The 24,208-nt window shown below is 39.7% G+C and overlaps 1 protein-coding gene across 1 annotated transcript in view; it reads left to right on the top strand.

Moving 5' to 3' along the window:
• CFAP97 (cilia and flagella associated protein 97) overlaps positions 1 to 24,208 on the top strand; it is a 35,441-nt gene that overhangs the window by 10,484 nt on the left and 749 nt on the right. The window contains exons 3-4 of the mRNA XM_065405593.1: positions 9,244 to 9,512; positions 21,682 to 21,832. Coding sequence (XP_065261665.1) covers positions 9,244 to 9,512; positions 21,682 to 21,832 — 420 coding nt within the window. The remainder of the gene's footprint in view (positions 1 to 9,243; positions 9,513 to 21,681; positions 21,833 to 24,208) is intronic.

The raw sequence follows: 24,208 nt of genomic DNA, 5'->3' as shown, positions 1-24,208 counted from the left end.
ATCTAGCAACTTCTGTTAGTTGCTGGAAGAACGCCTCGTCCACCTCATGCCCCTGGTCTGGTGGTCTATAGCAGACTCCGACCACGACATCACCCTTGTTGCTCACACTTCTCAACTTTATCCAGAGACTCTCAGGTTTTTCTGCAGTTTCATACCGGAGCTCTGAGCAGTCATACTCCTCTCTTACATACAATGCAACTCCCCCACCTTTTCTGCCCTGCCTGTCCTTCCTGAACAGTTTATATCCATCCGTGACAGTACTCCAGTCATGTGAGTTATCCCACCAAGTCTCTGTTATTCCACGTTACATAGTGCATAGTACATATAGTTTTCCTATATAAGAGTTTCATACATGGACTTTACTTCTGTTTTGCTCATGTATCAGACTCTAATCTTAAATACTTTATAGAAAATTAGAATAAGATCTAAAATATAACACTATAATTTTAAAATTTGAAACCATAAATGTGTGAGATGCATTATCTTTTCTGTTGTAGTCTGCGTAATCTGTAAACAAATTTATCAAATAGGAAATAATAAAATATACTGTTGACAAAATTGATAGGCAAGAATACTTTCAGCATTGTCTGAAAAAGGATTTCCATATCTACTCTCCATGCCCCAACTAGCTCTGGAATTTGGGGGGGTTTTCTTGTGTTAGTTTTCTGGACCCTACTTATATCTAGTGTTGGTTGTCACTGAAAGGCACTAAGATTCCACAGATAAGAGATGAATTGAGCACAGGAGTGGGAGCTAGGAACTCCAGAGTTCTAACCTCCACTATACTATTGACTTGCTCTATGGCCTTAGGCAAGTCACTTGATCCTCTATAGGCCAAAGTTTGTGCTGACTTATGCCAGGTGTATCTCCACTGAAGTCGAATGAATGAATGAATGAATGAAATAGTAATGAGGTAAACATTACAGAATTTGACCCTTTGTTTCCTCATCTATTACCTCATTTGTTAAACCAGGTTGATACCAACTGGGTTGCTGTGAGGATTAATCAATAAATTCCTTCTTGTGTATTCTCTATTAACTTAGTATGGGACACAGAATGATGCAGTGAATAGGGTATTGAATTGACAGTTGGGAGACCTGGACTCTATCCTTGGCGCTGCCACTGATCTGCTACATGTCCTTTGGCAAGTCATTTAATTTCTCCTCTGCCTCAGATACTTCATCAGTAAAATGGGGATTATATGTACATTACTCATAAAACATTATCTGAGCTTGGTATCATTACTATGTAACTAAACAGCCCATTGGTTTCAAACAAACTAGTATGGAAAACTGTAAGGTGGTGCAAACTTGACTACATTCAGCCTAACACATTGCAACTGTGTTTACCCTTTGCTGTGGTCTCTTCTCCAGAAAACAGAATTTATCTTTGCATAATCAAAGGTTCAAGCCCTATTCCTAGGGCTTCTCCATTCATGTATATGATAGATGTTCCCCGCCATGCTGAGCAAGTGCATTTGCTGGATGATAGTGGTTTGAGTCTGTTAAGCAAGAGTAGCATTCCTACATCCAAATTAAAACAGACCACTTAAAAAAAAAATTATACTCTTAGATTTAAAAATCACTAGCTTCATCAGATCAGGTTTGTGCAGGCTTGGAGGTAAAAGGGCATTCATCAGGTTACATTATGAATATTTTGAAAAGCTAGAAACTTTAGGATCTCTTCTTAAATTTTAAAAGAGAAATGTAGACTTCCCTAAAAATCTATGGAAAGATGCATATTTTCTGATGTCTGAAGGGTTTTTATTGTCTTCCTTGTAAGATAAATGAATAAACATCAGCTTTGTTTCTGAAGGTGTTTAATCATGCAAGGTTTATCATTCAAACACATTTCCTTTTTCTCATTGATGCAATCCATATAAAATCAATTGTCTAGAAAATATTTTTGTTTGATTTATTACAAGAAGTATGGATTTAGACTGATAGGATCAAATGTTTATGTAGGATATGTATTTAATCTTTGTATATCCTTTAATTTGTATTATACATGTGACAATGGAACAGAGTAAAATAGAATACCTGTCAAGTCCTGAAGTACAAGTGTTGGTACAAGCATTGATGCAACGTAATTCCCTACTTGGACTGGAGAGACTGGTGTAGAGATACTTACTTGTGCTGAGGCGGCAATTTAAATCACGTAAGACAGCTAAATCAACTCTACCACCCTACTCTAACTTGCTAAGCTCAATAATTATCTCCTATATTTTATTTGAGGTTGGATTTTTATTCTGCTAGATCGTCTGAATGTTTAAGAATTGCTGAATTGTTTATTGCTATCATTATCTGTGCTTCTAGGTTTAAAAGTCAGCCTTCTCTTCATGGAAACCATTGAAGGCACTTATTACCAAAACATCTCTTTCAGTGTTTCACCTGTAAGAGGAAATTAGAAATGTACTCTGCATGACTCTATACGTGCAAGTACTGCTATTTGTTAATCAGAAACTAAACTGTGTATATCAAAATTTCAGAAATTGAAAAATATTTTCAGACCACCTTAACCTTTACACATCTTACATAAATACATTTCAGTCTAGAAAAGGTCTCAAAGCAATCATTAGTTATTCAGATTAAGAAATCAGGTGAGTAGGCCTAAGGAGCTCTGTTTCCCATGTCTGAGCACTAGTATTATTTTGTAAGGCCTGATCTACAAATAAAGTTGCAGTGATTTAACTAAATTAATACAACATTGCACCTTTAGTTAAACTGGCACAATTTCTGTTTGTGGATAAGCCCTGTCAGTTTCTAGAAGAGGGAAGTGTATGGAAGGGGATACTATCTCTGGAACGCCTGTTTACAGTCCACCAAAGCCAGAATTTGATGACCTTTGGGGCATGATGCAAGGCAAATTTGTTTAACCTAACTTTTGGTTAATTGGCAGGGGATTGGAAGAGAGTTTGACATTTTGAGGCCATGCTGACTGGCCACTTGTGGTACCTAAATGTCTTTTTGATAGGCTCACTTTTTGTTAATTAGTAACAGGCCTATCAAAAATCTTCCTGTGGATCATGTTATGGAGAAAATGATCTCATTCATGTCAGCCGCTCAATGAACCTTCAGTGTTATCTTTAAATTAAATCCATTCCCTTAAATCCCCTTTTCACTTTCACTCTACCATTAGTAATTTATTTTTCAGCATTCCCTTTTCTTGCACCCTTTCCAATCAGCTCCTTCCCATGGAGAGCGGGGTATTCTTGTGGTTAAGGCCCTGTACTGGGATTCAGGAGATCTGGTTTCTATATTTGGGTCTGCTACAGACTTCCTGTATGACCTTGATCAGAAAATTTAATTTGTGTTTTTTGGTTCACTACTCCACAGAACTATTGTAAGGATAACTAAATGTAATGTTTATGAGCACCATAAAAAAACCTATAATATTCAACACCCCTTCGTTTTTCTGTCAAAATCTCCCTTGACAACCACAGAGTTCTCCTTGCCAGTCCGTCATCTCACCTATAATGTTTCTCCCCGCCCCCCCTTCATATTTTCTCCTTCCTCTCCACCCCCAAGGAACAAAGCCTTGGTTTTCATGTTTCTGCCTGTTGGTAGTCATATAACAGAGGACATTACTCTGGTCATAACCTAGGCCCTGATCTTGCAATGGAGTTAGTGCAACTGAACCCTTATGCCTTGCAAAATGCCATTTGAAGTAGGGGTTCACCCATTTGATTGGTGTTAAGGATCTGAGCCCTAGATCAGACTTTACTGCACCAATCTGTATAGTATAAAATAGTGGATAGTCATTCTAACTATCCAAAGAATGAAGTTAAGGAAAGGAGTAGTGAGAGGGGCATATCACAAACTTGTAATAACTTGAAATCTTATCTGGTTAAATGTTAGCTACAAATATCTTATTAAATATTCAGATAAATTTATTCAACCAGCTGTATAACTGGTTGAATAAACACAATCATAAGAACTGCCATACTGGGTAAGCACAGTATCCTGTCTGGCCAGTACCAGACCTTCAGGGAGCGTGTACAGAGCAGAACAGGGTACCAGGAGAGGGGAAGGGAAGTGTGATATGTTGCTTCTAACACAATGTTCCCATGGGTCAGCTGGGGTCACCCTTATCAACCCTGCTCCTGTACTTCATTAGATAGTTCCTCCCCATATTGATTTTCAGTGTAGTTTAGTAAGGTGTGATTTTTAGTGAGATTATGCTGTATCTGGTTGGGTAGGGACTAGCATTTAATTTGTAGTGCTAAGGTTGCTAATGTTTTGCTCTCATGAGGAAACGTATGTATTTTTTCCTTGACTAAATATTTAATCTTTACTGTGCTCCATAGGGACTGTATATTAAAACAAGACTGGGATTATTTACCCATTTCAAGAAACTAAGGCACTCTCCGTTAGAAGATGCTCTCTGTGTAGAGGCTTCAATCAGTGAAGGGTTGAGATGCGTAAGTGCCATTTATCATGGTATTAGTGGGTTCCAAAATTTACATTAGGAAAGAGCTCTGAAGTTATTTTATTACTCAATAAATTAAGTAGATTGTGCATTCAATCTGTCACAGTGACTCAGGCTGTTCTTTAGCAACTATGAATGGGAGAACTAACTGTGAAATTTCTAACCCAGTTGTGTTTCTTTGTGCAGGCCGCACCATAAGCCGTACTGGGAAGAAATGTACACTGGTCATAGACAACTAAGAGCCATGAGTTTGTGATGATATCTTCCACAGAAAAAAAGATGGCTGATGAGTAGCGAAAGATTTTAAGACGGGATTTCCTTGAGGAAATCTTGTCTGATTGTAGCACAGACACTACCAGCTCTGAACCCTAGTGCAAAACTCATGGGCCTTGTGTGGCTCAACATGTCAAGGTGTGGAAAATGGTTTGTTTTTGGCAGCCCAAAAGTCTGCCATTAAGAGGTAACACTGAGTAGCACTTCATAGCAGAACTTTTCCCTAGTGAGATTCCACAGCTTTTTCCCTTTCTGGGTCACTAGCTGTTCCTTTCCAGTGTTTGTGCACCTGCTATACTACTGTCAGCAACCTAATATCCTTAAGAGTCATCAAAAGGCTGGTAACAGAATTGAACTCCATATTACAGCATTAATAATAGTGAGACCACCTAGATCCAATAGCCTGGGGGAGTGGAGCAGAGCTTCTCTTCAGGTTGCAAGTGGAATAGCTCATGTTAATGGTGAGGTAGTGATGGTGGCCAAGGCATTGATGATGTAAATGGAGAAGGATGAAAGGAGGATACAGTGGAAGGAATGGAAGAAAAGAGGCAGGGAGTAACTGGAAGCTGAAGAAGCAGGGAGAGAAGAGGAGGGGAAAAAGGCACAAAAGAGAAAATGACAGAAGGAAAGAGAGAAGAGAATAAAACTGAAAGGGAAGAAACAGGTTTATAGTTTGTAAAATGAACCAGTAAATGAAACCTAGATGAATAAATCCATTGGAGGATATCAAACTTGTACAATGCATGTAAATTTATGTAAATATGTATTAGTTGGCCCAGGGTTCCTAGCAAGATGCCAGTCTAGCTCTGTGCTGTAGAAGTTGCACACTATTGCCTCCATAAGACTTCTGAAATAAATATAGGGTGATGCAGCTCGTGTATACCACTTCCACGTAAACCGTTGGTCAAGAGGCTTTTTGGATCCCCTAAGGCAATCCTGAAAGCATTTGCAGACCAGTACTAAGTGGATTGAGACTGGTATTTGCGTCCTCATACCTTCATTACTTTTTTTTCACCACTACATTCCTTATGCTTTTAAGGATTTATCAGAGTAGTAAAGAGATCTGTGAAGGCAGAAGATAAGTGAAGTAATGAGACTTATGCATATTGATCTCTAAGGATCTCAAAGAGCTTGATGAAGTTTATTAACTATATATGTAGGAATTGCTTTACTCTCCATTGGAGTACAGCCATCCTTGGGGTGAATTGTGACAAATGTTGTGTAGCATTACTGTGTTCTGCTATACCAGTTAGGACATAAAGTGAAGAATCCTGTGTTTAATTATGGTATTACTTGTTTTACCATAATAGGAGCTCTAGTCATGGGCCAGGGTCACACTGTGCTAGGTGGTGTACAACAGAGTAAAAAAAGATGGTCCTTGCCTCAAAGAGCTTACAATCTAAACATAAGACAAGAGACAACAGATGGATACAGACAGAAGTGGGGGAATACAAAGAAACGATACAAACAGACAGGGGAGTACAAGGAAACAGTATTGGTCGGCGTGAACGGTCGTGGTCTCAGCGCACCAAGGGCCTAACTGTTGTCAGGTTTTTTTATAGGCATCACAGCAAAGGAGAGTTTTGAGAAGAGTTATAAAGATTGATAATGAGGTAGCTTTGCAGATATTTTTAGGGAGCCCCTCCCAAGCAGGAGGGGCAGCATAAGAGAAAGCACAAAGATATTTGTTTTGAAAATTTAACAAGTGGGTGATAGAGACTAACCTCATGGGCTGATCAGAGACGAGCAGGGTTGCAATGAGAAATGATGCAGAGGAAGCGGCTGTGGCATAGTTCCCCTCTTATCCAGTGAAAATAACTGATGGCTAAAATTGCTAATAGTTGGGCTGGACAGTGGAGCCTCAGAACCTGGAGTCTGCAACATGGCTGAAGACCGTGTGGTGGTGAGAGACAATGCAGAGAAAGCAGCAGCAGCAGTGAGGCGCCCCCTATCCAGCAACTCTAGAGCTGTAATCACTCATCTCTGGGCAAGGAGATGGAGGTACCACATGATTGGAGCAGTGTGGTAAGAAATGGAATTGAAAATACCAAAGTGAAATTTGAGTAGTAGACCAGTAATAACACTTCCTTCCAGTGTGAGAAGTGTGTGGGATCTTCAGTAAGAAGTATTCAGGGGCTGAATAGTTTCTTCTGGGAATTGGTTGAAAACTTTTTCTCACAGTAACCTGGTTTTCCCTCTTGGATCCCATCCAAGTGCTGACCTTGCCTACCTTATGAAATCATAAAGAAGTATGGCTGTAGGGGATAAGGAGCAGTAGGTGAAATCATTTGTCTTCAACATCTTTGGAGTAATAAAGTTAGCAATTGTGTACGTTTGTCATCCACAATATGTAACACATCTCTTTTACAGACTATTTTCCAAGTGACTAGTGTCTCTCTTCCAAGTACCTTCATGTTCTGCAGCTTTTGCTCTACATGTTCCTACAGGGATATATTTGATATTGTTGTGTTAAGGAAGAGCACTGCCATTTTATTTTTCCACATGAATCATGTAGCCTAGGTATTCTTAGTTTGTTCCTTTTTGTCTTCTGTAGGTTTATCTGGATGAGTCACATCCCAGATCTGTATCTTTGAATGACTTTGGTAAATGATTGTACTTCAGTTCTGTTTATAAATGAAGTACTAAGTTGCAAAGATGTTTTTCAAAGCTTATTAATGTGTTATGTGCACACTTGCTCTTCACTAGTTTTGCATTGTAGTACATATTACATGGTACTTTGCATACCATCTTGACAAGTTGACTAAACTGTCTTTCCTGATGTGACCTGTCTTGCAGTTAGTGTTGCTGAAGTTCAGTTCTTACATTTATCAGAGGTTCTTCTGGCTTGGTCAAGTTCAGTTGTTCCTATGGGAACTGTTTGGATTTGAATGAAAGCTTTTCTGGCTCATTGCGAGTGTTAGCTCTTATGCCAAGTTTTCCAAAAGTGACTAGGGATTTTGAGTGTCTTAGTTTTTGAGAACCTAACTTGAAATACCTTAAAGAAGCCTGATTTTTTTTACAAAGGTGGTGCTCAGTATTTGCTGAAAATCATGCTCTTTTGGTGGAATGGCACCAAAAACCAGACCTCCAATAATCACTTTTGAGAGGCTTGGCCTTTAATGCTAATTACCTTTTCACCTGGAACCAAATATTTCCCATCCAAGAAATTGCCCATTTTAAAAATGCCAAATCTGCCTTGGCATATTGAAATACTCTGAGGTGTAAATTGTGTGTTTTTTCAAGCTTCCCCTTTGCTCTATGCTGCCATATCCCTATTTTAATTCTTTGTTTATTGACTATTTAAATACTTCCAGGCCAGGTTCTTCTCTTTTCTCCATTATTTGTTTTAAAGTGGCCATACATTTATTTACTTATTTCTCTCTCTCCAACAAGGATCCTTTCTAAAACTCTTCTGTTTGGGAGTCCTGTACCAAATTCATAGTAATCTTCAGAAATACATTTTGTCTCCTTGTTCCAGTGCTGTGTTCTCTAGTTCCTGTATTCCTCACAAAGGCAACTGCTCCTGTATCCAAAATGTGATTCTAGCCCAATTGCACAATTGGGACTGAGATTTTACAGAACTTTGTACATGTTGGGAGCAAACACTGTGTCAACATCTAAAACTTCATTTTAGCTTGATCGATGGTGCCATGGGGCAGTTTCTAGCCCTGGCCTTCCTGAAACTGTATTACAACTGCTAGAAAACTTCTGTGAGGCTTATGTTAGTATCACAAATGATACTGCACTGCTGTGCCACCAATCACCTGTGTTCAGTGCTTTGGTAGTATGCTATTAACAGTAAACACACATGCATATATGTGATTACTGTGACCTCTGTGATGATTGTTGGTGCCACAATAACTATAGCGAAGATAGTTGTTCCTCTAGCTAAAGTCTTCCCTGACTATACTTTATCACTGGACAAGGGAGTGGAGGAGCATGTATGTAAAGGTACAGAGCAGTAGGTTCTTGGCTGCCTGGAGCCTTGCTTGTGCTGATAACAGTCAAAAGGAAACAGCTTTGCACACTGCTGATTTGTGTCCATAAGAGTCTACTTTGCTCTTTGCTCTACCTTGTTAAAGTATCTACAACATATACTGCATGTATTTGCATACTGATGGATCTTTTGAATATTGAGGTAACGTTTTAACGCCTGAACCTGAGAGGTAAGTACTCAGCACACCTCAGCCCCATGTCAGTGGGAGTCGCAGCTGCTTAAACCTTTCAGGCACAGGTCCTAAGTGTGACTCTTCTTCAGTTTAAAACAGAGAGGGGGAGAAAACATGATGGCTAACATTTTCTAACTAAGTGGCATGATTTGCTGAGATACCAGGCAGCTCCCATTAAAATAATATGTTGATGGTGCTTGACAGTAATGAAAATAAGGCCATTTATTTAGGTGTCTAAATGCTGAACTACAGGCCCACATGTTCAAAAATTCTGACTTATTTTTCTAGCTCTATCAATAAATCATAGTAATGTAAAATTATTTGCACGTGGTGTCTTTCATCTATGTTTGTTTTTGCTTTTATGTTTTTAAAGCTTTTCTACATTTGGAGAAAAAGGAACAGCAACAACTCGTCATTGATCAGCCAACTCCAGGGTCAAGGAAAAATTACTCTTTCACAAATGAGGAAGTAAGACAAATTGATCAGGAAAACCAAAGGCTGTTAAAAGAATTGTCCAGACAATCTGCAAAGCCAAGGAGCAAAAGTGCCACTCTGAAGAAACCTGCTGGCCTGCCACCTAAGTTGTACCATAGTGCTCTCAACAGGCAAAAGGAGCAGCAAAGGATTGAAAGAGAGAATCTGGTAAGTGTAAAAAGTATTGTTTTGAATCAATATAGAGGGAAAGGCTGCTTGGTATCAGATGGGCCACTATTAAAGGTTGCCAAGCTGATAAGACAGCACTTGAAATGTCTCTTTAGTTTTTTAAACTTTTATTATATTAAGGCCAGAATAAATGTTGTTGAAATAACCGACAGCCTTATGTAGTTAGGCAGGAGAGTGAAATAATATCCTAGGTACTTGTATGGCCTCCATCTCTATAGTATCTGAACACGCAGTACGTACATATATTTGTAAGAAAAATATATCATCTTACTTTGACAAAACAACAGTCGTTTTTTCAGTATGTGAAATGGATTTAAAACTATATGGCTTTTCTTTCCTGTAGAAATGTTCCACTTGAGGGAAACAGCTTCTATTTAAATCTAGTTAATGTACCCTCAGTTCTGGGTGGCAGATTAAGTAGACTAAACTAACTCAGCACATGTTAGTTTATCTACATGCTGACAACAAAACCCATTAAGTATATTGATACACAAAGAATAAATCGTATGACATAAACTGAATCAGAAATAACTGTGTGTATAACCTGCCATCATTTTCAATATCTGTAGCTCTCTGCTTGTCCCATTATGTTGAACCTATATACAGTAACTCCTCACTTAAAGTCGTCCCGGTTAACGTTTTTACGTTGCTGATCAATTGGAGAACATGCTCGTTTAAAGTTGCACAATGCTCCCTTATAATGTTGTTTAGCAGCCGCCTGCTTTGTCCACTGCTTGCAGGAAGAGCAGCCCATTGGAGCTAGCTGGTGGGGGCTTGGAACCAGGGTGAACTGGAAGCCACCCTATCAGTTCCCCGCTCCCCTAAGTTCCTTGTGCGGCAGCCGTCCAGCAGGCTATCAATTGCCGGGCAGTTCAGCAGTCCCTCCCCCCACTGCCATGTGCTGCTCCTGCCCTCTGCCTTGGAGCTGCTCCCGGGAGCCTCCTGCTTGCTGTGCACTGGGAGGATAAGAGGGGGGGGCTAATGTCAGGGTGTTCCCCCTCCCTCCCCGCTCCTTTATTTCCATCTCCATAGAGCGGGGGGCGGGGGGAACACACAACAGGGCTCAGGACGGAGGGAGATTGCTAGCAGCAGCTCCTGTCTCAACTTGCTGATCTACTTAAAAAGGCAATGTACTTAGAGTCGAGTCAATGTACTTAAAGGGGCAATGCATATCTCTCTCTCTCTCTCTCTCTCTCTCTCTCTCTCTCTCTCTCTCTCTCTCTCTCTCTCTCGCATACAGTGTGTGTCTCTGTCTCTCTCTGCCTTGCTGTCTCCCCTCCCTCCATTCATGCTGCTTTGTAGAGTGTGAGGCTACATTAACAACAATGTGTTAACCCTTGAGGGCTCAGCCGAGTGCTAGTTCATCATTTAGCAGTAAGGCATTCCCTGGGAAATATTCTGCCCTCTGACTTCACCACCTCAACCAAGCTTCACAATCATCATTGCTGTGTATAGTATTAAATTGTTTGTTTAAAACTTAAACTGTGTGTGTGTGTGTGTATGTGTATGTATGTATATGTATGTGTATGTGTATATATATGTATGTATGTATGTATGTGTAATATATACACACACACACAAATCTTTTGTCTGGCGAAAAAAAATTCCCTATAACCTAACCCCCCCCCCCCCCCCATTTACATTAATTCTTATGGGGAAATTGGATTCGCTTAACATCGTTTCGCTTAAAGTAGCATTTTTCAGGAACATAACTACAACGTTAAGCAAGGAGTTACTGTAGTAACACATTTTAGTGACATATACGAATCCAGTTTCAATTGTAATAGGATATTGCTTCAGCTGGTCAAATAGTAAAATAATTTTAAAAATTATATACAAGTGCAGAGTTTCATTTATAATGACTTGTGGGCAAATTATAGCACAAAACATTATATCTCAAATTCATATGCATTATTCACTATTTGTTCACCTGCTTAAAATGTGTTAGGCAGCAGAAACAGTAACATGTAGTGTATGTGATCAGCTACACTTCTCAGGTAACAACAGAAGCAAACAAAACATAGTCTGAAAATTTTCATTCAGATTGTTCTGTGAATACTAGCAAATAGTGAATACATTCAGAGAAAATTGAAATTGGTTTGGCTGATTGGCTAACCAAAAAAGGGGGACACTTTCTAAAATTGTCTATTTTAAGTGTATACTTTCCTTCGTTCACTTCCAGTTTTAATAGCTATGACTGAGATACAAACACTTCCTGGAGATTTAGTGACCAGTGTAATTTCACTGTGAAGAATTTGGCATAAGCACAAGTTACAGATGTGTGGTGCTCATGGTTGTCATCTTGAAAAAATCATCTTGATAAAAGTTCCAGAGCGCCAGAATACTACATATCTAAACTTTGCATAGTCTCTTAATTTTGTTTGTTGCTTATTTGGAATAAGACCCTACTCAAGTTTTTGTGGTCCCTTTTTAGGTACATTGCAATAAGATTTCCTTAACCCCATCAGCTTCTCAGTTGTAAGCTTAGATTCTTCTGCCTGCCACTGTAGCTGGGGTTCCCATATCTTTGACAAATTTAGTAGTTCTTCTCAGGATCTTCTCCAGAGTTTGTATGTTTTCTAGGCAGGCATGGTGCTGAAAATCGGATGCCATGCTCCAGGTAGACCCCAATCACTACATGATACACTGTTGCCTTTTTTCTTATCTAAACATTGTGCCAATTAGTCTCTTTTACCACCTATGATGCACTTCTATCTTTGTTACTGCTAACTTGAATCCACAAGTACCTTTCTTTGTCAGTATTACCCAACAATGTATTGCCTTAGAATCTTTGGGATCAAAAGTGAATGACTTCACATTTGCATACTCTAAGACTCAATTAGCCATTTCATAGATTACTCCCTTAATGTGTGGTAAATATTTCTGAAGATGTTACTGATGTTTGCTTTTAGCCCAAGAAGAAAAGTACCACAAATATTCATTGTTCATATGCTTCTGTACAGTAGTTATCCCTTAGAGCAGCGGTTCTCAACCAGGGGTATGCAGAGGTCTTCCAGGGGGTATATCAACTCATCTAGATATTTGCCTAGTTTTACAAGAGTCTACATAAAAAGCACTAGTGAAGTCGGTACAAACTAAAATTTCATACAGACAATGACTCGTTTATACTGCTCTATATACTATACACTGAAATGTAAGTACAATATTTATATTCCAATTTATTTATTTTATAATTGTATGGTAAAAATGAGAAAGTGAACAATTTTTCAGTAATGTGTGCTGTGACGCTTTTGTATTTTCATATCTGATTTTTTTTTTTTAAGCAAGTAGTTTTTAAGTGAGGTGAAACTTGGGAGTACACAAGACAAATCAGACTCCTGAAAGGGATACAGTAGTTTGGAAAGTTTGAGAGCCACCGCCCTAGAGTGTCAGCAGCATAAAACTGAATAGAAATACATGAATTGATAAATCTTCAAAAATAACTCTTTAGAATTTGCTCCAAGATGCCATGCTGTCTTACAGCTGTAAAAAAATGTTTAATCATGTCCTAAACTCAATTTGTTATATTTCACTCTTCTTTTAATAAAGCTATGTCACTAATACAGCCCTCAGATCTTTCTTACTGTGGACATTTTAATGACTACCTCTTTTTCCAATTTGATTCTTCATAGATGTCAAACTTTTCCCATTGGCTATTTCTTTTAATTTTTGTTTTTGTAAGCAGGAAAGTTTGATCATTTTGTTTAGGTTATAGGCTGCTATCTGAAATAGCAAGAACAAAACGTAAATGACCAGTAGAGGCTACTATTGAATCACAAACTGTTTTATCCTTCTAAAATAAGTCTGGCGTATTCTTTTGTCTGCCAACCTATTTTTTCCTAATGGAATGTGGAACAAATGTTGCTGCTATGTTATAATTTTATTTTAACTTCTGCAGGTATATATCTGTCTGTATTGACACAGATTAAACCAGATGTGGTGTAAATATAATTAGTACACAATTGTCAACATGCTAAAGCTTATAGGCTGGAATGTATCCTAAAGTACCTTACGAGTTGGAAGTTTATTTTATTATGCAAACTGCTAGTCTGCATAAACTATGTTAAAGGAACATTTTTAAGGTTGCAATGTCAAGCATCAAAAACTAGGAAATGCCAGAATCAAGGTTGCCTGTGCAACCTTTAATGCAGCCTCCTTATATCTATGCATTATGAGATATTGTTTTTGGTTTCTTTTTGTACAGGACCCTTAGCTCATTCAGTGCACAGAATGGACGGTGCTCACTTAATGAGCAACTTTTCAATATTTTTTTCTCCTCATTGTTCGGGGTACAGTAAACACACCCCATGCTGTGTTTACTGCACATTTTTCAAACCCTGCTCTGAAGACCGAATTATTAATTTCCTCATAGGCTTTTCCATGGTCCTCATCACTATAGCATCTGAATGCTTCACAAGCATTAATGAATTTATTTTCACAACATGTGCTGGAGTCGAGGGGGTTTATTATTCCATTTTACAAATGGCAAACTGAATCGTAGAGAGATTAAGGTCTAAAGTGTCCACTAATTTTGGGTGCCCAATTTGAGATACCTAGGACCAGATTTTTCAGAGTGTTTAGCATTATATAGCATTTCAGATATTCACAGCACAGCTCTCATTGACTTCAGTTGCAGCTGTGAGTGCTCAGCACTTAAGCAAATCAGACCCCACGTCTCAAGTCAGACACCCAGACCGTTAGTGATCACTTGTGAAAAGTTTTTGGTTTAAGTGACTTGCCTAGCATCACTTAATCACTCTGTGGCAGAGGCAGGGGTAGAATCTAGTTCTCCAGGTCACATTCAACTGCCTTAACCTTGGGACCATCCCCTCTCTTCCTGAAATCTCCTGCCTCATTCACTACACATTTTCCATCTTCTGCAGGGGTCCCAGTACTTCAATACGCAACTCTGATTCATCCCTAGAGCAGGTGAGGAAAAAATAGTATATGATCATGCAATTAAAGACTATCATAATGCATATGCACATGGGAGCCAAATAAAGGTTGCACAGGCAACCTCAATTCTGACACGTCCTAACTTTTGTGTGTTTGACTTTGTAACCTTCATAATGTCCCTTTTAACATAGCTTTTATATTTGAATATAATTTCCTAGGGTTTAAAAACAGACACCCCTCCCCCCACCCCAAGATTCCATCATGTGGCATCATATTGACACTGACATGGGTCATAAGCAGGGTTGGAACCTTTAGATTCACCTCATAGACTCATGTGGACCAGCACCAGAGGGGGATGGGACACTTTTTTTACCAGTGGATTTCACAGGTATTTGCTGACAGCAGAGGAATGATGAGTCAGGAATGTTGGGTTCCATTCCAGGCTCTGGAAGGGAGTGTTCTCTAGTGGGCACAGACTCTGTCTACCCATTCCCCCCGCACCCCCCAAGCTTGACACACATCCCTTCTTCCCTGTCCCGGTCCTGTCTCTACCACACCACTCGCTCCTCAGTCCAGTCCCGTTCTCTGCACCTAGTTCATCCCAGTCTTCAGGCTTTTCAACCCAATCCCAGTCTCCTTGCCCACTGTCTTAATCTGACTGCTCCAGACTCCCCCACCTCTGCTCCCGCTCCCAGTCTCCTTGCCCAACCTTCCCTCCTCCACACCCAGCCTCCCCCCTCAGGCTTCTTGCCCTGCCAGTGCCACTCTTCATCTGATCTGTTTTCCCTCCACTCGCTGGTTTCCTGACTCTACCATTTCCCTCCACAGTACCTAGAACTAGTCTCCTTGCCTAGCAAGTCCCAGTCTCTGTCACCCAGCAGCCTTGTCCCAATCTGCTGTCCTGCAATAGCCTAGATCTGGCTTTTGGCCCTCTGCATTTGAATCAGATGCCTTCTCCCTGCATGTTGCCTGAGGGGCAGGAGGTCACTGAGTGCACAGGACTGAGAGGTTCCCTGCTCTAGGTTCTTCTGCCTGGCCCATCCCTGGCCTCAAGCAGCAATTACAGGGAAAGTTCTGAGTCCCTGTAGCCCTTGAGTGGCGGGACATCTTCAGGCACTCTGAGGACAGTGCAGCTGCAGTCTGGTCAGCATTAGGAGCTGTGAGAAGCTTGAGCATACTCAGGGAAGATGAAATCTTCAGATTTTAGCTGTTACTCAGAGACTTGTTAGAGCTTATGTTCAAAGTGTGATTTCCCCCTCTCTTCCCCCCCCCCCCCCAAAAAGTATATAACTTGGCCAAATGTTGGTGGATTTTTACAGAGACCGCACAAGGTCCATCCCTGACGCACAGGCCACCACCTGCCAAATTTCAAATACCTGCTCCAAAGCAGGAGATTGCTAAAGGTTTCCAAAGAAAAGGTGGTCATATTTTTTTAACACTGAAAAAACATGTATTTTCCTGAGCCTCATTCTCAGAAATGGCTGAGACATTTTGGCTGCAAGTTTCCAAAAAGATTCAGCCAGAGACCAACTCCTGTCGTGGGAAATTTCAGCCTGAATGGTTAAAATCTGGCAAAGTGCAACTGAAACAAGGTCTTATAATGGGAAATGTTGGGCAATCTTACTAGGCAGTGCTACCAGCCCCTGCTATAAATCAGAGACCTTAAAACACCAGCATACAGATACTTAACCATCTAGTCCCTGAATCAGTTCACGTTCTCTAAAGTAATGGGATAAACACATAGTTCGCTACTTTAAATGTGTCTCTGTTTGGTCATGATTAGAAATCATTACCATCTGGCACTTAAATAACAGGAGTACTTGTGGCACCTTAGAGACTAACAAATTTATTAGAGCATAAGCTTTCGTGGGCACTTGTTAGGTGGCCTGCATTTAATGAGCTGGTTTGCTCAGCCCAGTTCCTGGTAGATAAATGGCCATCACAATTTGCATCAGTTCGCCCATTTGGAAGCCTTGGAGGAAACTGAATGGGCCTAGTCAGAGCCACCCTCTCAGCTTTGGAAATGATACCTTCCAGAACAGTTACAGTATATTGGGTGAGGAGAGCAGTGCAGGGAAGCTTGCACTGACGCTGACTGTTGATATGTAAGAATCCTTATTTTTACAGTACAGTTAATGTGCATAGCACTTTATAAACACATAACTCAGAGTCCCTGTCCTTCCTGAGATGCTTACAGTCTGAATTAGGTACAGTAGACCCTCAGAATTACAAACATCAGAGTTACGACCTGACCAGTCACCCACACATCTCATTTGGAACCAGAAGTACACAATCAGGTAGCAGAGACAAAAGAAAAAAAAGCAAATACTATACAGTACTGTGTTAAATGTAAACTACTAAAAAAATAAAGGGAAAGTTTAAAAAAAATTGACAAGATAAGGTAACTGTCTCTGTGCTTGTTTTATTTAAATTAAGAGGTTAAAAACATCTTTTTTTTTTTCTGACTTAATACAGCTTTGAAATGTTACTATGCAATGTTCAATTGTGAACTTTTGAAAGAACAGCCCATAACGTTTTGTTCAGAGTTACGAACACTCTCCATTCCCAGGGTGTTCGTAACGTTGAGGTTCTACTGTAGATAACTTGATGACAATACTCTATGATGGTTAGAGGGTAGGGCAGGTGAGGAGAGATGATGGTGTTGAGAGAGTGTTTTTATACAATCTGGCTTTCTTGCAAATGCTGCATTGCTTTATGAGAGAGACAAGGTAGGTAAGGTACTTTTTATTTACTTTTTCTAGTAGATAGTGCTAGAGCAGAGAAGGGTTGGAAAGCCAGCTGAAGGCTGAGTTTTGAGGAAGTGTTTTCTGAAGGAAAGTTAGATTGCTTGATGCACAAGAAGGAGGCAGTCCCAGCTGCTGAGGGCACCCTGAAAAAGGCACAAGGTCATGAGGAGGAGACAAGGGATCATTAGAGAGGAGCAACCAAAATGTGGTGTGCAAGAAGCTAGAAACTGAGATGTAGGAAGGAGCAGAGATGTGTAGAGCCCTGAAGGTAAGGATGAGGAGTTTGACCTTTGCTAAGGAATAGATAGGAAACTAGTGAAAGGACTTGAGGTGATGGGGTTGAAGTGGAAGGAGTGGGAGATGATTTTAGTAGCAGCATTTTGGGTAGGCTGGAGAGGGAATAGATGTCAGAGGACTGTAGATTTTTAAGGCTGTTGTTTGTTTGTGTTTGCCTTGGTGATTACATCTAAGGGGCAGCAGGAACAATGCTGAGAGTGCTCTGTTAACTCACTAGCCCGTTTGTCCAAAGGAAAAAGTTCAACAGAATGCAATTGCTGTAGGACAGAGTCTCCTGGAATGTGGAATACAGCAGGACCTCAGAAGCTGAGCTGCAGGCAGAATCTCAGAGGCTGGAGCAAAGGGGGATACTTCCTAGGGCTTTGTGCTTCATAGTTGTTTTTCTAAAATAAAATATTTAGGTTTTCCTTTAATCTGGTAATATAATAAAAACCTATGTCTAAAGGCAACCTTGTGATAGGAGTCCAGATCTAGCCCAAGGTCAGGTGTAGATCCAGGCAGCAGTTCCCAACATTAGAAATCCTGCCACATGGAGAAGTTCCTGTAGTAACTTTTCCCTCACTAGGCGAGAACATCAGGCTCTTGGATTCAGGGCCATTACCAGGGCAGGGCAGACGCCCAGGGCGCAAAGCTGTGGGGGTGGAAAAATGGGGCAGAGAAATGAAGGGGAGGGAAGCAGTAGGGGGCACAAATATGCTTGCTCATCCTGGGTGCTAAAATGCCATAGTTACAGCGCTGCTTGGATTGTTACACAGATATTAGCACTATTGCTTGTGCCATGCAAATAGGTACGACATGAAGTAGGATAACTGTGATCCTAGCATGTACTTAGATTTTAGGCTCTTGGGGGAAGGACTGTCTTTTTGTTCTGTGTATGTACAGTGCCTACCTAGCACAACGGGGTCTTTGGTCCAGGATGGGGGATTCTAGGTGCTACAGTAATAAAAATAATGATTATAGACTGGCTAGACTCACTGAAGCTAGAGAAGGTACTGTAAATAATGTTTCCTTTTGATATTCAAACTGTGTCCTTTTCGCTCATGCTGCTGTTTATCTTCTCAGCTTTCTTTCATTGAGCTGCCCGTGGCTCCTACTCACAAAAATAATTAGCAAAGTTCCGTTAAGTCTTTGTCATAGATGAAAGAACTTTGGAGCTTATCAGTTACTTACAACTAACTGACAAGTATAGAGCCAATTAATGCCACTTTAACAATGGAAAAAAATTAGAAATTAGTCCATGCAGAGGAACAAAAAGAAGCTGTCCTCAAATGCACCTTCTGTTCTTTCTCTGCTCTGCAAAGTAATAGTGTGGTTCTAATAAGAACGAAATTCGAGACGTCATAATATAAATACACTTGAACAGCTGTTGAGGCACAACGGTCAGCTGTTTGGCGTTCAATGGATGGTGAAACTGAAGCCTACAGAGATCCAAAGAGCAACATAAGACAAGGGAAAGTAGTAGCTTAACCTTTTCCTCTAAACTGAACTTTATGGAGCTAGATACTCAATTTTACTTGTGACTTCTCCCTTCCCCCTCTGGAATGGCTTTAGAAGAACATATACTGAATTTTTGAAAAAAGAAAGTACCCAGACTAGTTTTAGTGCTCACTTACTGTGGTGGAAGTTGAATTAATGCCATTCATTTTAAGCCACTAAGCAGCACCAATCTTTTATACTGCTTCTGTTTTGTTTCATTTTTCCAAATGTCAGTGATCCAGTGCTTGCTTCCGCTGTTTACAGTTTGTGCTTTAGAAATTCTTCAGAAATCTGTAGATCCTGTTCCTAAAGGGAAGAGTCTTACTCATCAGTGTAAGGCTTTGTGAACAGGAAGGTGCAGTAACGCTGGAAGATAACACAACTTTCACTTGTTTTCTTCTCCTATTTATGTTAAATCCAGTATCTGAAATCTACTTAATCTTACATGGTGATGGGGGGAGAAAAAATTCCATTTTATAACCTTTTCTGATCTCTTGCTTCCTGGGCTGGCACAGGCTGGGGCAGTAACAGATGTACTACATTAGCATTGTTCCTCAGAGATGAGGGGAAAACAGCATGGTGCCTTGATTTGTTGAGCACTGACCTAATTTTTTTTTTTTTTTAATTGATTTAGCTTTGTTTCTAAAGTCCATCTTGGCTAAAATGATGATAGCTGCAATACAAGTTCTTAAGAGTAAGGAGTGGTGTTGATGTATTTTAAAATATGAGGGATGTAATGGCCCCATGTTGTTATCTCAAATCCTAATCTGTGAAATCTCTTATACCAACAAAAGCTTATTTTATAGGGCTTGATCCTACAACCATTGACGTGAATGGTAAAACTCCCATTGACTTGAATGGTGTGGGATCAGAGCCATAGAGACTAAAGGGTGGGGAAGAAGTAAGAATAGTCATAGCATTATTCAGTGAACATTTTACGATATTGTGTTAAAGAAAATATTAACTTTAAAAATCAGGAGATATTTAATAATTGAAAGTAAACTCAACTTAAAATTACTGTTTGTTTAGTAAGGTGCTAGAAGGCTTACACTGTTGGTCATCAAATATAAGGTGTCTATTAGTTCTTCATTGATTCAGTAGGTCAGGACTGTCATTTCAAATGTTCAGGTAGGTTCATTTCCATATGCAGAAGACTGCTGTCCGGATTGCAAAACCCCAGATAATGACCCTTGATGAAATTCTCAGCAGAGAGTAAGGACAGATGAAGGCTACCCTCTCATCTCTTACAGGAGGGTCCCTTATGGCAGGGTAGAACCTGCCACTACCACTTTAAAATCTGTATCTGATCTCTCAATAAATAAGGGTTAATATTTTCAATAATGTTCATCTGTCTTCATTTTAATTTTTTTGGAAAATAACATCTTTCTTACTTGTGAAAGATGCATGTTTTAAAATTGTTTGCTTTTTTTGCTCCCTGTCTGAACACATGCATAACAGCTTGAAATACATTTGATACATAAAAATGTAATTTAAAGGAAACATATGTTTGTTTTTCTCTTGAGTAATGTGGGCATATCCAGTAGATAAACAGTCATTATGAAGTTTAAGGCATACTTGAAGTTACTGTGATGTTCCTGGTATGTAAATTGTACAAAGACCGTATACAATTATTGGAATGTAAATTCATACATGTTTGTCTTTTAACAGAAGAATATCAGTTCATTATATTAGCCTGCCTGTGTAGACTGTTTCATTAAATGTTTTGAGAATTTACAGTTTAAAGTTTCAGGATTAGTGAATGATCAATTTATAATTCCTGTCACAGGTCAAAAATTATGCAGCTGTGTAGGAGATGGTGACAAAATCATGTACAAAGTTGGATCTAACATTTAGAGACTAGTCTAACATTTCATGTTTTGCAACTGGCTTTAAGCAGTTGCTATTTCTAGCCAAAGTCCTTCCTTTGACTTTTGCTTACCTAGGTATTTCCATTTGATGATGAACAGACTGGCACGTGATGCAAACACATGACATACTACTAAGCCAAAACTACTTGTCCTTTCTCTCTTGTGCTCTCTCAATGCACATTTCCAGGTTCCCATATGCAAACTATAGTATGTTAATAGATTTATTGCACTTAAACTGACATAGCTGACATTCCATGACTGCTTATGCCACTCACTGAAAACTAGTCTGAAACAATCACACTCTCTTTTTACCCTCTCCCCATGTAGTGATAGGTTTATTTAATTTTGTTTTTGAGAAACACAAAGTACAGTTAAATGGCTATACAGACACTCATTTTGTATATAGTGTGCAGTGAAAAACACAATTTAGGGACTTAAAATAAATGTAGTATTTGAGTTTAATACACCTCTACCCCGATATAACGTGACCCGGTATAACACGAATTCGGATATAACGCGGTAAAGCAGTGCTCCGGGGGGGCAGGGCTGTGCACTCCGGTGGATCAAAGCAAGTTCGATATAACGCGGTTTCACCTATAACGCGGTAAGATTTTTTGGCTCCCAAGGACAGCGTTATATCGGGGTAGAGGTGTATATGCTTAACAAAAAGAGTGGGGGGGGGGCGGAATGGACCCAAGGATGGAATAAGATTGAATCACTTCACTGGTAATTAACTTATTGAGTGTAGAGTTATAGATCACACTTCAGTTGTGGGGTGTTGTGATTTATACAAATATAAATTAATTTGTTTGTGAATATTTTCTTTATAGCTTCTTTAACCAAAACTGGCTTTTTTAAATTAAGGCTCTTCTAAAGAGACTGGAAGCTGTGAAACCAACAGTTGGTATGAAGCGTTCTGAACAGTTGATGGACTATCAGCGTCATATGGGTTATCTAAGTTCTTCACCATCCACAAGACGAGGAAAGTCTGCTCTAAGCCAGCTTAGCTCTTCAAGTAAGTGGACCTGGTATGGCATTTGTGTGCATTATACTTTATTTTTGCACTCAGAGTGATTTTTCTCCCTCCTGTTAGAATGAAAGAATATTCTGTAGTTTTCTTTAAGAACAATAAATCATTTTCTTCATATATAAAAAGAAATGAACTATGCATTATCTGTGTAATTACTCTTTACCATATCTAATTTCTAAGAACTCATCTTGTTAAACAATTCTGCATTAGCAAGATTATCTACAACATACAGTAGAATCTCAGAGTTACGAACACCAGAGTTATAAACTGACCAGTCAACCGTAGACCTCATTTGGAACCGGAAGTATGGAATCGGGCAGCAGCAGAGGGGGGAAAAAAAGGGCAAATACAGTACAATGCTATGTTAAACATAAACTACTAAAAATATAAAGGGAAAGCAGCATTTTTCTTCTGCATAGTGAAGTTTCAAATCCGTATTAAGTCAATGGTCTGTTGTAAACTTTTCAAAGAACAACCATAACGTTTTGTTCAGAGTTATGAACATTTCAGAATTACAAACAACCTCCATTCCTGAGGTGTTTGTAACTCTGAGGTTCTACGCTATTCTTGAATGGTTTGTCCAGACTACTTTTAAACTACTCAAACCATTTTAGGTTTGTTTTTAATTTCTTGTGAGGTCTCCAGCAAACATGGCAATGACATTTGTGACACTAAGAACCCCTGTATTCATACCCTGCACATGCTTGTAATAATCTTTGTACAAAATATGGCTTGTTGGGGTATAATTTGAAAACGAATAACTTACTGATCATTCATTCTTTTCTATGGTGTATGTATGGGATGGGTATCAGACATGCCAACTCTCACAAATTAATCGCAAGAGATGTGATTTCTAAGTAAAATTAAACCTGACTCATGATCTCACAATAGAACTCTCAAATGTTGGGTTTTTGGGGGGGTTTCAGCCAGAGCTGGGAAGAAGAGGGGGGGACAGGGGGGGGGAACCTGACATTTGAGAGTTCTAGCTCAAGATCATGAATCAGCCTTAATAATTTTACTTAGAAATCGCTGCCAGCCCGCCCTGGGCAGCCGGAACTCCCACTGTCAGCCCACCCCAGGGCTAATAGTGGGAGCCCCTCCTCCCAGGACTCCTGCAAGGAGAGGCTCCTGCTGTCAGACCTAGGTGGCTGGGACTCCTGCTGTCAGCCAGATGTGTGACCTGAGAGCACTTTAAAGGCTCAGAAACCAAAAGGGAAATAAAGAGAACCCACATTTCATTGGCTTAAAAATCATGATTTTTTTTAATCTCATGATTTTGGGGGGGGGGGGTCTGACGCATGATTTTCTAGTGGTGAGGGTTGGCAACACTGCTGGATTTATGACTAAAGTGTGTTTAAATGAGGCAGTTCAGGGGAATTGTAAACAGGTCTGCCCAGGTCTTGAATACAAATGAAGAAGGGTTGACCAGAGACAGTGGGATTGCAATTTACATGTGCAATAAACAACCATCAAAGCTCACAGGTGGTTGGGGGTCAGCATGTCCTTTCCAGATTGGTTGTCAGGCACACAATGGAGGCACATTTGCATACCAGATAAACAAAGCTATCAAGCTAACAAGTGGGGGAAGAGACAGCATAGCTTCACCCCCAGCAGGGAAGAGGAACTTTATTTGAGCTATGAAGAGAGAGGGGGGCTGAATCTCAAGTAATAAGCAATTGAACTAACTGATTGCATACAATATTACTGTATTATACAAGTGTATAGAGCAAGGTCTTTCCTTGAAAACTAATTACACGTGATTTAATATAATTGTGAAAGGTATGTATTAACACTGTGTAAGGAATTATGGGTACTCATTGATATTAGGTGGTATAGTCTGCCCAGACAGGAGGAAATGTCAGCTATATTTATTTCTTATGTAAATTAAGCATGGTGGAATCAGAAACAATAGAAGGTCCATTTTCATTGAAATCATACAAGGAAATGGGAAGCCCACAGGAAAGGACGAATCCTACGAGGTTATCCTGCCTCTTGAAATAGTCATTGCTTATATCTTTCAAAATTCAAAGACAGAAACCATCTTTGGCATCCATCACTAAACAAACACAAGGGAACAGAGCTCTTGTGAGCTGAGAAAGATGGGTCCTTCAACCGAGAAGGAGTTGAAGTCTCTGGAAACTGAATATAGGTGAGCAACCTGCTTTGGCAAAGATCTTTCACCTAAGACAACAAGGGAAGCCAGCACCTTGTACTCTTATGGAAAGTTCTGACTGAGGGAAAGTCAGCCATGGGTGGGAAAAAGAATGACTGATGAGAGAAGCCATCTTGAACAAAGCCTGTATCTTGCCAGATTAAGTTTTAGACAGTTAGAAGTGTGTTTTTTGTTTTGTTTTACTTGTA

The sequence above is a fragment of the Emys orbicularis genome, chromosome 5, assembly GCF_028017835.1.
Source record: "Emys orbicularis isolate rEmyOrb1 chromosome 5, rEmyOrb1.hap1, whole genome shotgun sequence".
In the NCBI taxonomy this organism is placed as follows: domain Eukaryota; kingdom Metazoa; phylum Chordata; order Testudines; family Emydidae; genus Emys; species Emys orbicularis.
This window is presented reverse-complemented; position numbering and strand designations above follow the sequence as displayed.